The sequence below is a fragment of the Urocampus carinirostris genome, chromosome 7 (assembly GCF_059441175.1).
Source record: "Urocampus carinirostris isolate Australia breed hairy pipefish chromosome 7, RoL_Ucar_1.0, whole genome shotgun sequence".
NCBI classification, from domain to species: Eukaryota; Metazoa; Chordata; class Actinopteri; order Syngnathiformes; family Syngnathidae; genus Urocampus; species Urocampus carinirostris.
The window spans coordinates 39772291-39788978 of record NC_142355.1 but is presented as its reverse complement, the minus strand read 5'-3'; the positions used below and the strand labels follow the sequence as shown (position 1 = coordinate 39788978).

At 36.9% G+C, this 16688-nt stretch overlaps 1 protein-coding gene across 1 annotated transcript in view; it reads left to right on the top strand.

Moving 5' to 3' along the window:
- Window positions 1-16446, top strand: part of ush1c (Usher syndrome 1C) — a 55103-nt gene extending 38657 nt beyond the window's left edge. Inside the window, exons 20-27 of the mRNA XM_088340933.1 lie at window positions 3193-3258; window positions 6384-6425; window positions 6774-6827; window positions 6920-7019; window positions 9127-9236; window positions 11335-11390; window positions 14384-14475; window positions 15125-16446. Coding sequence (XP_088197059.1) covers window positions 3193-3258; window positions 6384-6425; window positions 6774-6827; window positions 6920-7019; window positions 9127-9236; window positions 11335-11390; window positions 14384-14471 — 516 coding nt within the window. The 3' untranslated portion in view covers window positions 14472-14475; window positions 15125-16446. The remainder of the gene's footprint in view (window positions 1-3192; window positions 3259-6383; window positions 6426-6773; window positions 6828-6919; window positions 7020-9126; window positions 9237-11334; window positions 11391-14383; window positions 14476-15124) is intronic.
- Window positions 16447-16688: the final 242 nt, after the last annotated feature.

Here is a 16688-nt window from a genome sequence, read left to right as displayed (position 1 = left end):
AATATTATTTTTATTTCACTAGTACAAATCTTTATGATTTAATAGAATAAGAAAATAATTTTAATATAGAGTTACTTATTTTTCTCATCGTACAAGGAAAAAGTTAAACTTGTAGTTTGATTTAAAATATTTATTTCATTATTTACTTTTATTTTCTATAGTTAAACTTAAAACATATATTTTACCATATGTTTAACTTTCTCTAGTTATAGGTACACTGTGTAATATTTGACCTCTAGATGTTGCAGTATTTTGTAGTGCAACTGAAAACTAGTGCTACAAAGCACATAGAAGAATACAAACTATGGGGACTCAAAATTATCAAATTATGTGGTCAAGTAATACACACTGTCACTTTAAAGGTGGGGTGCGTAGCTTGAGCTGTCTTTGTTAAGTTAAAAATACATGATTTAACATTGCCTAACTGAGTTCAAAGAGCCTATATATATATATATTTTTTTTTTTTCACCGCACCTATCTGCTTTTATCATCGGTGTTCTGGCCACAAAGCGCATTGCGCTGAAGGGACAGAGGCATTGGGGTTATGGCAGGCAGAGTGTTATTACACTTGTGGTCGTGGTCTTCTTTAACTGTAGAATGAAAATTCTCATCCAAAAAGATGAGAAAGGAGTTTATTCGATCGGATCTAAGAATTTCACATACCTGCACGCGCAACAAAAGGAGCTGCAATGATGATTCCAGCCAGAAGATGGCAACAACGTAGAATATTTCAGAAGTTACATAAATTAACAAAAGACTAAAATCTGTGCTTTTTATCCTTTTAAATAAACAAGATAAAAAATGTACTTCACTAATTGAAAATTATCTTTTTTTTTCAAATTCAAAACCTGTCTTATTCTGTTAAGCTGGTTATGTAGTACTCTGAAGATTGAGACTGTTGCAGGTGGAAATTGATATTTATTTATTGGATTGCAAGTGGTAGAGAGGAGGAAAAAAAAGAAAAATCAAATAAACAAAAAAGGACATGGCATGCATGTAGCCAGGTTTGAATACAGTCGGCTGTCTTGAGAAACCTCCAGAAACTAAAACTGGGAGAAGAAAAAGCAATGTTTTGAAAATAAATATATAAGCATTGGTTGACATGTAATTATGGAACATCGGAGAAGATGATGAGCTAATTACATCAAGATGTATCTCATCATTCCGTACAAACACTAAACGACAGGTTCTGTTGTAATGCATTGACCTAAATCCAGGCGCTTCTGTCAAATTGGGAGAGCCAGTGTCGTCACCAGACATCAGTCTCAAAGGGGGGGGCGCAACTATTATTGCCCCAAATATTTTTCGCACACTTGACTTGACACTAGTGCACGTTAAACATAACCAGCAGCACATGCAGCAACAGCTTCCAAAAGGCTTCATTATTAAAAACAATGTATCCTCTTCTGATTGGTCAATAAGCATTTTTTCTATGGATTCAGTGTTGCTGACTTTAACTATGTCGAGTACAAAAAGATTTAAATTGTTTTTTATTTATTTATCTATTATTTTTTTATTTGTAAATATTTTAAATCATGTGTCCAGTGTTTTTCAGGGATGTGTTTGACGATTAGCTTTTAAAAAAAGAAACTGTTTAGTTTATTCTTGTATTTAAAGTTTATTTGTGTCAGGACCAGAACGTAAACAGGACCCACTCGCGTAACGTTTCTCACAGTTTCATTGGGAAGAAGGGAAAGGATTACACACACGATCCGGTGATCGCTGGGAGCAGGTCGCTCTAAACACGGAGGTGGGACTTCCGTGGCGAGCGATGGCGGCGTCGCGAACGGAAAAAATAGGTCAGTAGCCGGGATAGAAGAGCAAAAACGTGGTCGGGAACAGAAACAAGTCGAAAGCCAGGAGAGGAGAGTAGACGTGGTCGAGATAAAAAAAACGGATCGTTATTCGGGACAGGAGAACAGACGTGGTCGAGATCAAAACAGGTCATAATCCGGGATGGGAGAGCAGACGTGGTCGAGATCAAAACACATCGTAGCGGGAGGCAAACAGGAGCAAAAAACAGGACAGGCAAAGAAGGGCTTGCCGTGTAAATTCGCAGACAAACCGACAAAAGGGGACTGACAGGACAGAGTTTAAATACTGACAGGGAGCCAATCTGTCAACAAGCTGCAGCTGGCGCCACCCGGGTGGGGCCAATTGGGCGCCATCTCAACTGTGACAATTTGTTGTTGCACGGAAAAGTCAATATTTTAAATTGACATTCTGTTATGTTACGTAAGGGTTCCTGTTGCTTGACTAACGTTTCTTAATATAACAACGTTTATGAAAGTTCACTCAAAAGTGAAAAAATAAATTCTGTTATAATTCGGTAGAAAAATAGATTGAAAGAAAATATATTAATTCATTTTGTGCAGAATATTACATTATTATCGATATTTCTTCCTCAGCATGTTCCAATCCATAGTTTGGGTCCCGAGACGATACGGGTAAAAACAAGTTTTCATTACGGTAAAATAAATAAAAACAGAATATTCTGTGATTGTGAATACATATCAAAAGTCTGTGGTTTTATTTATATACCATAAGGGTGGGTTCGATGAAGTCAGTAGAAAATCCCCAAAATCTCAATCAAGAACTTGACGACAAGCCGAGAACCAAACTGATCCATCGTTGAGAATGAAAGAAGCTGTTAATGCTAGTTGCTACTATTGTGCTTGTCGCAGCTAGCGACACCTAAAGCAATCATAGACAATGTTAAAGCTAACAGCTAACCGCTAAATCTAAATAAATTCTGAGTTCAGGCAGATGACAGCCGTAATCAAAGAAAGATAATACTCAAAATAAGACAGAAAAAAGGATTTATTGTTGTGCATTCAATTTCAGTTTTCCAATGTTTTATTGGGCAACACTAGTGCCATCTAGTGGTCAAATATTACACATTGGGGCTTTAAGGAGTCTGTTGATTATACCACAAAGTACACAATAACACTCTATGAAAAAATCAGGAAGTGGATTAATGACAACTGAATGAGGGAGATATAAAAGACTGAAATCATATAAAGGTTTTAGCTTAAAACTCATACTACTGTACATATGGAATGAAATATTTCAATATTACAACAACATCTCATCTATTATTTCACTAATCTGGCCACAATTTAAGGACACGATCAGGAATAAATGATTAATCTGATTTATACTACATAATTTTTGTATGATCTTGTGTTTCAGCCTGCAGAAATGTTGAAACGGATGGTGCCTTACAACTTGTCTTTTAAGTCAAACAACAAACCACAAGTAATTTGAGCTAAAGTAATAAACAAGCATATTCATTTTGTGTTCCTGTCTTGCTTCTAGCCAGAAATTAAATCGCAGTGTTCTAGATAATGAGATTTGTTCTTTTTTCAATACCCCTGTGGTCTTACCTTTAATGGTCTAATAACATCGCTCTCTATGTAAGTGGTTGCTTTTAGAATTTGACTGTTTAAACACCTTGGAAATCTAAAGTCATTTATTAAATCTACCATACAGTGCCTTGCAAAAGTATTGTCCACTAGTCATTTTGGGGTATATCTATAAGTTTGGCACATCTTGAAACAGAAATATTTTCGCATTCTTCCATACATGGCAGCTCAAGTTCCTTAAGGTTTGATGTTGATTGTTTGCTCTTAGCATTTTTCAGATCTTTTGACAGATTCCCTTAAAGATTAAGGTCTAGTCCGACTAATGGTGGTCTGATGCACAGATTGTCTCACCAGAGCTGTGTATGCCTAATCCAAGGCTCTCTTGGTTTCTTCTCTGATTAGTTTTCTCCTTGTTTGGCCCGAAAGTTTAGAGGACGGCCAGATCTTGGTGGGTCTGAGCCCACCTATGAGCCCATCGCAGAACAGGTGCATTTAAAATGAGACTTAATGACATACAGGTGCACTCTGTCATTGTTAGTCATTTACGTTGAGATTGGATCATTCAGAAGCCACCAGGGAACTTCTGGAGTCAGTTGGCTGAGCTGTGAGAACAGGGGGACAATCTTTTTGCGACAGCTTCTTTTCAGTCTTTTATACAGAATGTTGAAATAATGTGATTGCAAATAGCGATTGTGTTCCACATTTTGTTATTTTGCTTTTAGCTTTAAGTTTGAAGCCTGAAATTTGCTAATGTGGGCTCGAAGTCTGAGGTGGCTCGTGCATGAGGGTTGGACCATGGTTCACCTCAGCTTTGTGTACGGCAATTTCCGCTCTATTCGCAGGTTGTTGTAGGGAATCTGCTTTGTAGCTCTTCTCAGCGTGGTATTCATTCAGCACCTCTAGTACCTCACATGCTGACCACTTTTCGATGGTTTTTGATCTGTAAGTGAGTGCCAGTTCCTTGCATGGGCAGTTCCTAATAAACATGCGAGTGACCTCTATTTCAGGGTTGTCAAATGTTTTGCCCTGCTCACTCAAGCACTCAGAGGCAAGGTCAGCTGCTCTGTTTAGTCTCAGCCAGTAGTCATAGGGGTCCTCCTGGTGTTTGGGCAAAGTTGAATAAAAGTCAGCTAAAGGGACAGCAGAGTACTTGGTACAGCTAAAGTGTTTCCTGAGGAGACTATAAATCATGTCAGGGCGGGTATAGACGTCTATATTACTGTTTCTAATGCCAAACCTAACTACATCTTTAGCTTTTCCTCTCAAATGCATTTGGATTTCCTCTGCTTGCTCTTCAAGTCTCACATTACTCTTCTTAATAAATGTCTTCATTAGATCTTCCCACTCATGTAATTTTATTGAGTCTGAGCCATCCCCATTAAATGATGGTGGTTCTTTAACCTTTCTCTGTGTAACCACCTCAACCTGTGTTATATCTGACACATAACCTGGCTTACTCAATGTGTTTGCTACATCTTGTGTGGCAGCAGCGCTAGGAGCTACTGTATTGTGTGACTGTATACGCGAGAAAATGCTATCAGCCAATGTATGTCCTATCTCCTGAATAACATTTGTCATCTGATCAGCTACACCCTCAGAAATGTCACTCGTGCTCTGATTAAACATGTTTCAAATATGTAAATGAGTCAAAATCACAAAATAAATCAGGAGCCTGCGTAACACGTCACTGTATAGCAATTTTAAATACTGTGAGCTGATGGCATCATGAAACAATGTGGCAGGTAGGACAGTCCTCGGTTCGGAGAGTTTGATAGAAGTCACGGGTCACGGCACCAATGTAACCGCGGTGTACGTGTCCCACCAAAGATCCACATTCACGCTGGACTGGATGATGAGGTTTTTATTATTACAGTTTCTGCAAATGGATGAGTCACAACATTAGCTTTTTCTGCTGGGTCTGATCTCTTTGATCTCTTTGTAGTACTCTGGTAAAACTGACAACAAAGCATATCAAAGAGCTGTCTTTTCACTTTACAGAAAATACATTTTAGAATATCACAATACATTTATAAATCTTTGCATTTTAACAAGATACTTTTAACAAGAGATCGTATAGTGGATTTTTAACGTTTACAATGAATTCAACATGTTTTTCTTTACTCTGAATTTTAACCAACATCATCCTTTTTTTAATGTATATGAAAAATAGGAATAAAAACAATAATGAGTATAAAAATGGGTACAATTTACCTGCAAATGGATGAGTCACAACATTAGCTTTTTCTGCTGGGTCTGATCTCTTTGATCTCTACAAGGGGAATTAATATTTAGTAAAACAGAAACAAAACGAAAATAAACCTAAACAGCTTGACAATATCAATCACATTACTATGCATGGTGAGAGATTTGTCAGCTGGGGTTATAAAGTTTAAAATTAACTTATTTTGTGGAGCACCAAAAGATATGTCTTACCTTTGTAGTACTCTGGTAAAACTGACAACAATCCCCACCTCCTGGTCACATGTTAGAAGCCAAAACCAAACCCCACCCCATACCAGCAGATGGCACTGTTGGACTCAGCATTGCAGGACATTTACCAAAAACTATACACATATTTTAGCAGGAATTTCAATAAAATAAAAGTTATTATCACACCCGTTACACTAATATCACAAAAAGTTCTTGTGGGGCCAATACTTTCGCTAGGCACCGTAAAGTCACTTTCTTTAAATTTCTTTGAACATAAATTGTAATTACAATTGGCTGTTTCATCAACTTTTTAAAAAATTCGGGCCACTTTCATTGCTACTTTATAGTCAAAATGGCTGTGTGCTTCTCTTTAAGATTTTATGATTATTATTTTATTTTTTTGCTTAGCCACTTTGCACTTGTGCAGTGGAATAAGTATTTTTTCGGAGTGATTATAATTGGGTTTTAAACTTTTTGTTGTCAAAGGAACATTCACATTTGTTTTTACCTTATGTCCATCCTATAGTTCATTCATTCTAATATCTGTGTGGACTTTAATGCAAGTCATGCATATTGTTCTTCTTTCAGGGCTTTCAAAAGTACTTGGAAGACTTTGATCCCCACTCCATGGTACTGTTTGTCTTAACACGATCAAAGTGACGTTTATGTGTTTTCCCCCGGATGCTGGCTTTCTCCCGCTTTTCAGATACACGGAATGCTTAATTAAAGATTCTTGATGTGTTAACGCGAGTGGATTATTTGCATTCTGCTCGCCAATCGATTCAGCCGAAAGTCTTTTCTCGTGGTGTAGGGTGCACATTACCCTAATGACACCATTTGATTTTGTGATTATGAAGACTAACTGCTACCACAAAGGGTTGTTTATATGAGCAAACAGCAACGAGTAGACATCTGAATGTTTTCAATTTTGCTGTGCCTTTTTATCTTCTTCATTCATTTTCCTTTTTGTGAAAAAAGTTCTCATCAGACCAGATAGCAGGGAGAGACGTGAGATTGCTGCGAATAAGAAAGGTACTTAAAGTAAATACATCAATATATCCTTATAAGGAAGATAGTTGGCTTACAAGAAAAGTCAAATCATGTTTGTGTTTCGTGCTTTTCAGGTGGGACAACTTGACTTGGCCCTTGAAGGTGGTGCTGACTCACCTTTGGGAAAATTGGTCGTGTCATCTGTGTACGAGGGAGGGGCCGCGGACAAACATGGTGGGTGGATTACGAACATGAATTACTCCTTACGACAAGGGTCGCCAACCTTTTTGAAGCTGAAGGCTACTTTTTCTCACTGACTACCTTGAAGGGCCACCAGATTGATATGCATTCCCAAAATAACGACTTGTGTTATGACTATGGTGTCACTATATTGTAATTATTAAAAGTGAAATAGGCCCAATCAAAAACTTAAACATAGGTTGGAAACATTTTTGACTCAAAGAGCCATGAAAGCAAAGTATTTTGATTGCTTCTTTTTTTTTTTTTTTTTTTTTTTTTGAGAGCCACACCATATACCAGTAGTTTAACCCCTAACTGTTCCTGTAAAATTTGCTTAAAATCCCAATCCAAGACATACCCAAAGTAAATTGAATGATGTTCTTGAACCGTTTGGAGAATATGGACGGTTTTGGTCCCTTTTGAAAGGTAAGTCTCTGAAGTTTTGTTCCAAACTGAAGTAATCACTGCAAGTGCTACTAACATTGAGTAATCTGAGTTACAACACACATAGATAGAAGGTTTTTATTTTCGCCTGAATTTTATTTTGCAATCAAAAGCCTGCAGATGAGTTTAGCATGGGCATCTTAGCTAGAAATCAGGTAAGACAATAGCTTGAAGCCTTACCTGGAACCTTGTTAAATTCGATCACACTCTGAAAATTTTAACATTGTATTCTACACATTTTTATACGGATAGGTCTCGGCGTTTCCAAAAGTGGCCAACAGGAGACAACCAGTTTACAGCCCTAAAAACTTTGCAAATATGTATTTTACATTGGCCAATTTTTAGTCAGTAAAACATTCTAAATTTGTGACTCTTTCCAGAAGTCAATCCATGATTTTGCACACTTGCGCATGAATATCTGGCGTAAAGATAGACCCCGGGTAGCATATACGCACATTTTTGTTTCAGCTCTGATTTAAATACAGCCCGTAAAATTGCGTAAAATTATGTTTGGAATTTCATTGGCTAACCAATGTATCAATCCACATTTGAATTGGACAATATGGGCTAAAGAATTTTAAAGCCAAAGTAGGTCTTGACTGTTTTTTTTCACTACAGGCCCTCGTAGATTGTCACAGGCTTAAGACCGTGAAAAAAGCTTGCTATTAACCAAGAATGGTGTCAATCAAAAGGTCAGAGGCTAACTTCAAGTTTGCACATACTATAATTGGAATGACATCCGAGGTAGATGTACTCACTAAAAGAGCAATATGTTCCCGACCCCTGCACTAAAACATCATGCTAGTTAGAAATCAAATTTCCTACAAAATCATATTGAACATAACTGGTGAGCTATTTTCAGGACCTGCCCGCAGGCTAGTTATGTTTTCTTAAGGGGATACCTGTGCCTGCGGGCACCATGTTGGGGAACTCTGCTTTACAAACATCTGTACACCACCCTGCGGTTCGTCTTGCACGTTCTCGGTGCATGATTTTTTTTCCCGTTATGTTACTTATGCTAATTTTTGGGTATATTTAGAAATATTCGCGTAACATTTGCATGTATCATTTGTCTCAACGACAAGTCCCACAGTGCTTTGTGGCTTAAAGATATCCCATATGTGGGGAACTGCGGGTGCAGATTATTGCGCACATGTAAACAGATTTTTTATATCACGCTATAATACATGATATATATATATATATATATATATATATATATATATATATATATATATATATATATATATATATATATATATATATATATATATATATATATATATATATATATATATATATATATATATATATATATATATATATATATGTATATACGGTTTTCAATGGAAAGGATGTACCACAAATATTGAGGTTATACTGTACCATTTTGTGTAATCTTTAAATTTAACATAACAATTTATGTTTGGTCAGTAAATGGACTTGTGTTCTTGATCTATTGTGATCTTTGTCTGTTGCATTCAAAATGTATCTTTAACAGTGTCAACATACTTTTCTACCCATCAGTTGCTAAAAAAAAATCAAATCACAATTATTGTTAGTCAGTGAAAAAAAACTTGTACAGTCGAGTATCCTCAATCCCCTCTTTATTTGATTATTTTTCCTTTAACTAAAATGTATTATTGTGCATTTGTAGGTGGCATTGTACCAGGTGATGAACTTATGGCTGTGAATGGGAAGATCCTTATTGATGCTCCACTGACTGAAGGCCAAAACTCTCTGGTCCGAGCCTGGAATAGTGGAGGGGTACTGTATATTTTTTTTTCCACATTATTATTGCTAAAAAGATAACATGAACATACTGTAGTGCTAAGGTAGAAGCTATTGTTACACTAACAGTCTCAGCAGATACGAAAAAAAAAAGAATTTTTTTAACATACATTCAACTTGCATTTAGGGTCGAATTGGGCATTACCGTGTCAGCATTGTTTACAGGCTTCTTACGGGTGCTTGAAATCCTTGAAAATGCTCGCTTACTCTCTCTCTCTCACACTCACTTTCACTCTTACTCTCACTCTCTCACATGCTCTCACTCTCTCACTCTTATTCTCTCTCTAACTCTTACTCTTATTCACTCGCGCTCTCTCTCTTACTCTTATTTTTACTCTAACTCTTTCACTTAATCTTAATCTTATTATTACTCTTCTCCTTGCTCACTCTCTCTCACTTTTACTCTCACACTCTTTTACTCACACTAACTCACACTCACACTCTCTCTATCAGACACTCTCTATCACCCACTCTCTCAAACTCTATTGCACTCTCTCAAACTTTCTCTTGCTTGCTCTGAGTAACAGAAAAAAGTCTCAATCAGGGTTTTTCTTTGTAAACATAACAATTACTTTGCAGGATTACCATTTTATGTGTATTTGCGTATAATTGATGCCCCTATAAATGAATAGCCATCATAATTCAGTAAGAGCTGGGGCATATTGTAGCATAGACATATGTTGTGGCTACAGATACGTCATTCCCGCGTATGCCTTGGAATAAGAGACCACCATCAGGCTCATGAGACAGCGGGTTCCAGCATATGTTTTGGTATGCCTGTGAATATTGTAAATCAGAATATTGTCAAGAGGTTTGGCATCCCCACTGGAAACAAGTCAAATCTGAACATGGACACAAGACATCCATGGGTTTGATGGAAAACTAGAATGTGAACACTTGGTGCGTTGAAAATAATATTGGGTTCTTAATTTGCTCTTAATGTAAACTCAAACCGAGCATATCCTGTCTTCCATGTGAACGAGAAAGTTTTACTTTTGCCTATGTGGTTTTAAATTGGGCACTCTTTGGTAGGACTATAAGCAACTACATGACCTTTTCTTTTTCTATAATACATTGTAATTAGTAATTTTGTTTTTTTTCTCCATCCATCCATTATCTGCACCGCTTATCCTCAGTATTGTGCTTCAGCCTATCCCAGCTATCTTTGGGGAGTGGGCAGGAGACACCCTGAACTGGTCGTCAGCCAGTCACAGGGCACACAAAGACCTCACTTGCTTATTCACATCCAGGGGAAAATTTGGACCGGCCATTTAACCTGACATGCATGTCTTTGGTATGTGGGAGGAACCGGAGTGCCTGGAGGAAACCCACGCAGGCACAGGGAGAACATGCAAACTCTGCACAGGAAGGCTGGTAGCTGGATTTGAACCCATGATCTTAGAACTGTGCCGGGGATGCACTAACCACTCAGCTGCTGCCGCCCTTTTTATTTTCATATTATGTGGGTTTTTTTTTTTTTTTTTTAGGTATTATATTGGGTATTGGAGTAATCCAAAAGTAAATTAAAGTAATCAAGTTACATTACTGCAATATTATGGTATTCGGATTACATTATTGATTACATTTCTCAACAGGTAACTGTAAACTGTATTGGATTACATTTTTAAAGTAACCCTCCCTGAACATAAGGTAATTATAAAGAGAGATGACACAGAAAGAGTGTGAGCTTCAGTGAGGTACCTTTCCTCACTGTGTCTGGCCATATTTTAGCTTTTTATTTGTTGTTTATTTATTTTTTACTCTATCCTAACTATTGTGTGTGTCAATGAATTTGGTGTTCTAGGTTGCTGGGTAAAAGGGGGGGGGTTATTGTTTTATTGTAGATGTTTTGTACAGCATTTCCAGTTGCAGTTAGTTGCCTGAAAAGTGCTATTCACATCCGTTTTTGATATCATTTAATTTGACACAAGAAGCCGAGCAACAAGCGAGCCGCCTGTCATCTACAGATGGAAAATAAAAAGATACATAATCAAGACAAAGACATAGAAAAAGATCATGACAGCCATAGCCCTTTCAATGATTATTTGCAAATTAAATATGTCATCGCTTTCAGGACTGGATCGATGTTGTGATTGCCGTGTCACCCCCAAAACATTATGAAGATGAAGTGTGAGTATCTGTGTCATAATATCACGAGCAATCATCAATGAATGTTTTTTTAAAGCAGCGATACTATTTAAGTTGTGCTAGGATGTTTTTTATATTATTAATTCAATGATTTAGAATCTGACCTTATTTTCATCTCTGGCACATCATGCTTTCATGTTAGCAATAATATTATTATAGCATTTGTATGAAACGGGGCTATTTGATCAAAAAAAGAGTATGGCAAAATACTAAAATCAGGTAAGAACAGACAAATTATATAACCAGTAAACCACTGCTAATATAAAATGTTAAACTACGTACCCACTGACCTATGCATAGCCTTTCTTAAGCTTCACAAGAAGGTTTATCATTAGAACCCCAACCCCATGAATGTTTTGAGGTTTTTGATTAAATTGGTTTAATTGTTTGAGTCTTGGATCTGACAGCCATGTGTCGAACAATACATTGTGGGAAAACTGGTTCTCAACTACTGTATGTGGAGTTTCGCATTCAATATCAAATGCCGTGGGAATTTCTGACATTTAAAAAAACAATTGATTTCAATTGTGGTGGGGACCGCACCACTTGTGCAATGCTTTTTGGCCTCACTTGGCCCACGGGCTGCTAATTTAATAGCCCTGGTCTTAAGTGTAATGTCTAAACTTTGTATTCAGTAACAGTGGAACATTTCTCTCAGATGTCATAGTTATGAATGACTACTCATTGTGAAAGTTTATACCGGGTCTAGGGCTGGGTGATATATCATATTAATTGAATTAATTCTTCATTATCAAAAACATTTATTTGAAATTTTGCGTATTTGTGAAATTGAGAGAAGAAATTTAACAGGTAAATGAACGGTTACATTATCATATAGCTGTGGCTGATTGTCAGTCTGATTGTTATTGTTTTACAAGTTTTAACTTTGCATTAAAAGCGATTCGAAATCAATTATTCTTTTACTAGATATTTTGCATTAGAGTCATATCCATAAAACATCTTTTAAATAAATTTTTGTTGGGTGAGCTTTAATGTTTCAAATTGCGATGTTATTAATTGGCCATATAACCAAGCCCTGGATAAATGTCAACATATGTTTAGGGATGAATGAAGCTCTCAGGTTAGATTTAGTATTTGCTCTGTAGATGTTATAGAGGACCAATACGACCATATGTAGAAATAAATGTATAAATTAATATATACAAATATGCCATATAAATAAATCATGACAAAATACATTAAACCCTCGTATTATCGTTTACGTTCCAAAAAAAAAGCATGATAGGCAAAATCTGTTAGGTCAAAACCTTTACTTTTATTTACAATTCTTATACAATGAAATACTATATTGTACATTGAAATCAAAGAAAAAAGCCTTTTTACATACCCAAACATTCGTTTATAAAAAAAAAAGTACTGTACATGTTAAGGTTTTTTTTTTTTTTTTCAGATCAGAGAATGTTGTAGCCCTTTGAGACTTTTTGGGATTAAGGGATACAAATCAACATGACTTGACTTGACCTACTATCTTGCAAACTTTTTAGCCAATCTGAACCTTGAACACAATTTGAATGAAGCAGCAAGACTGAAAAGTGATCTGCATTTTAGTGAGATATTACTACAAATACCTTAATATAGAATAGAATAGAATAGAATAGAATAGAATAGAATAGAATAGAATAGAATATACCTTTATTGTCATTGTTACAAATGGGCTAACATATTGTGACAACGAAATTGGGCATGACACTCCAGTTTTACACATAGTGAGGGTATGAGCAAGAAGATAAAGGAACAGAGAAGATAATGTTATGTTATACAGTAATACCTTGGTTATCGTTGTTAATGGGGGACTGGAACCCTCAGTGAAAAGTGAAATTACATTAAGTAGCGATGCCCCTCTATTAAAGCCTCTAGGGTCAAACTTACCTCGAGGTGACATCTTTATCGACTGAGAGTAAACAACTGTTACAAAATAACAACTATAGATCTACAAATTAAAAACAAAGAACACATAATTGCTGTTGAATAAATGGTCTTTTTTGTCATTATACAAACGCACAACAAAATTCGAGAGCTTCTCCTTTTCAGGGTAAGAAAGAGATTTAGAGAGCGGCTGGCTACCTGCATGCTAGCATCTGGTATCCTCGAATTGAGCCACGATGATTTAAATACATGAGTCAGCAGTGTAGCGGTTTCACACGAGTTTTAGCTCCAGGTCATTCTTTTCTTTGGAAGTGGATCTGGCCTGGTTGAGACACAGGCTCGGCAGGGAGATGTTGTGAGAGTTGTTACGTAGGCCAACAATAACAGTAGGCTTGATCTGCAGCACCGCTTCAGTCGCTTCCTGAATTTGATAATAACCCACAGAGCATCCGCAGGCGATCAGCATTTCTTTTCGCTCTTTTGACTTTCTTCAGAGTCCAATGTAATTGAGGAATTTTTTTTCAGTGTACCGAGCCGCTAAAAGCTAGCTGTCGCCATGCTGTTTCCTTGTCTGTTTGAGTGGCCACATTGACTTGTTCCCCGGCTTGCTTTTTGACTGACAGCATACACCAGCCTATAACAGTCATGCATGCAGTTACGCCCAACCAACACACCATCAGCCCTCCACCGCAGGTATAGCATTTGCTGTCTGCTGTCTGCTGCAGAACTCAATGCATGATACATTGATATCAATAAAGGCAATTCAATTCAAAATCCACCAAACAGTGAACCAGTGATAACCGAAGCGCGAAGTAGCGAGGGATTACTGTATACATGATAAATTAAATGACAAAATGAATACATTGCATTTATGAGATGTATTTAGGTATTACGAGATTAATTTATGTGTTCGTTTATTTATATGGCACATATTTGCCGTTTTTTATATATTTATATGGCATATATTTTTGGGGTTTTATTCATGTACTGCATATATCCATTTCTACATACAGCAGGATTAGTACTCCGTAAGATCTGGCCTGGAGTATGACGTTGCGGTTTGTGTCTGTGTTTGCACGTTTGTGCAGCCCAAAGTCTGTCAGTCCCAGTACGAACAGAAAAGTGTTTGAGGGCAGTGCGACACTGTACAGGCACGGCTACCTGCTTCAGTCCTAACGCGGTAACTCCATCTGCTTTCAAAGCACCTCTTCTGCACAGCAGCATGGATGTTTATCTTGTCTGTGACATTTGTCCCCCACCCCACCCACTTAAGCACATGTGACTGTCCATCAAGAGGAACTAAACACATACTTTGTACGGTGTCTGTCCTCTCCTATGTTAAGAAAAAGCTTCAAGGCATCATCTTTGCATAGAAGCGCGCTATTCAGGTGAAGACATTTACAACTAATGTCATCACTGGCACTTGCAGCATGCGTTCTATAAACAAACACGCCCATGTGGCCTTCGTGGTATTGTGCATTGCCTCGAAGTCACAGACATTCGTAAATCTGAGCAGAACGGCCACGAGGCATTACTATTTATTTCTGATGGATGTTGTTCCTCAGGACTGTGACATGTTCTAGCATGCGATGTCGTTAAGTGACTGAGTGGGGGAGTCCTGCACTAGTGCACACTGGTATGTTGAGCCTAAGCTCATTTGCACTTTAAGAGCTTTGCAAATGTACAAAATTTGGGACTGCAGTTTCAATCTGTTTGATTGTTTATTATTTTTAAGATTGCAATTCGGATGCATGTGTTTTGTTGCCGAAGCTGTTTCTTGAAATTTCGTATCTCCTTTGTGTAAACTATGTCTGTTTTGTCTTTTCCAGAACGTTCTTCTAGTCTATACGCTGACAACCTCTCCAGTAAAAGGAGCATTATGTTCTTGAGGACTCCTTTGGGATTTGTTGCATCTTTCCATCCAGCTTCATTATTCTCCTATTACTACGCATTTGAATTGCAAATTCGGATGGCAGTTGCTGCCAACATAATCAGTTGTCCTTCTTTTGATTTATAAGCAGGGTTTGTACAGGTGCTGGAAATCCTTGAAAATGCTTGAATATTAATGTTGTGTTTTCAAAGGTTGAAAAATGCTTGGATTTTGGGTAGAGTGCTTGTAAATGCTAAAAGCTGTTGCCATGTTTCTCAACACGTCTGCTTAAAAATGACCCCAACACTCTGAAGTCTTATCTTTGCAATTGCATTTTTTTTCCCTCCGTGATTAACAGCAGCTGGCATTAGTTTGTATGGCATTGTCCTATGAAGCGTCATCACCACTTACAGGACAGGTGCATGTTACACCTAAACAGGGCACTATAAAATGTGCATTAGTGCAATGATAATGTATCAATTATGGACATTTATAGGCCATGTAAAAATGAAGGTAGTGTTTCCCAGTAGTAAATTGTAATGTGACTGCAACTAAAAATGTAAGTTACATTTTACTGTCATTTTTACCCAACATATATTTGGGAAAAGATTTGTCTTGAAAACTAGAATATTCACTCAGATCTAAAAATCATACTCCTAGATAAATAAGCATGCATGATTAAAAATCACCTATGTAAAATGCAGATATATTTTTGGCCCTGCAAAATACATGATTCACACTAGAGCTGTCTTTTTATGGTACTTCAGAAATTTAAAAATTGGCTTTTTTAAGTCCTTCTAAAAAGGATGATTTTAGCCATGGAAATTGTGTCCAAACCGCACGTAAAAAATGTTCATTACCTGTGCTCAATTTGCAACAGTTTTGACTTCTGGGAGTTTTTTTTATGAACCCGTTGCCTACTGCGGCGAGGGGTGTGGATTCCTATATTATTTTTCTTACATTCTACCTGCATTTGAGCCAATGCCAATTCAAATACATTCACTGCCGTTGATGGAAACAAGGGATATAAGAATAGAAGCCTACCGTACATTTTTCCTTCTTGAATACAATGAGAAAAATCATTTGACTACTTCATATATTGAGAAACAATCTTGATTGAGAAACTATCTTAATAAAGTCTGGACAGGGTGAATTAAAAACCCAACTCTGAAATTTAGACCCAAGAGATAAATTATCCATATTTGGGCATAATAATGTTATTATTACATTGCCTGCTTAAAGATGTCAATTCAAAACATTATTTTCTTTTGTCCTAAATAAATGTGCATTTTGTTGAATGAAATGTGTGTTTTAGTTTGGTCTTTGTTTATGGTCTGTCCTAGTGAGTTAACCTTTGCAGACCCTTTATTAAACAAATAAAACAAAATGAAACTTTACTTTTTGGCTTGTACCAATATCGAGTATTTATTGTTTGGTCCCCATTGATATTATGTGGACACTTAAAAAATGCACGAGGTCCCCAAACAATGCCAAGACCAAACATAGGCCCTTGATTCCCCTGC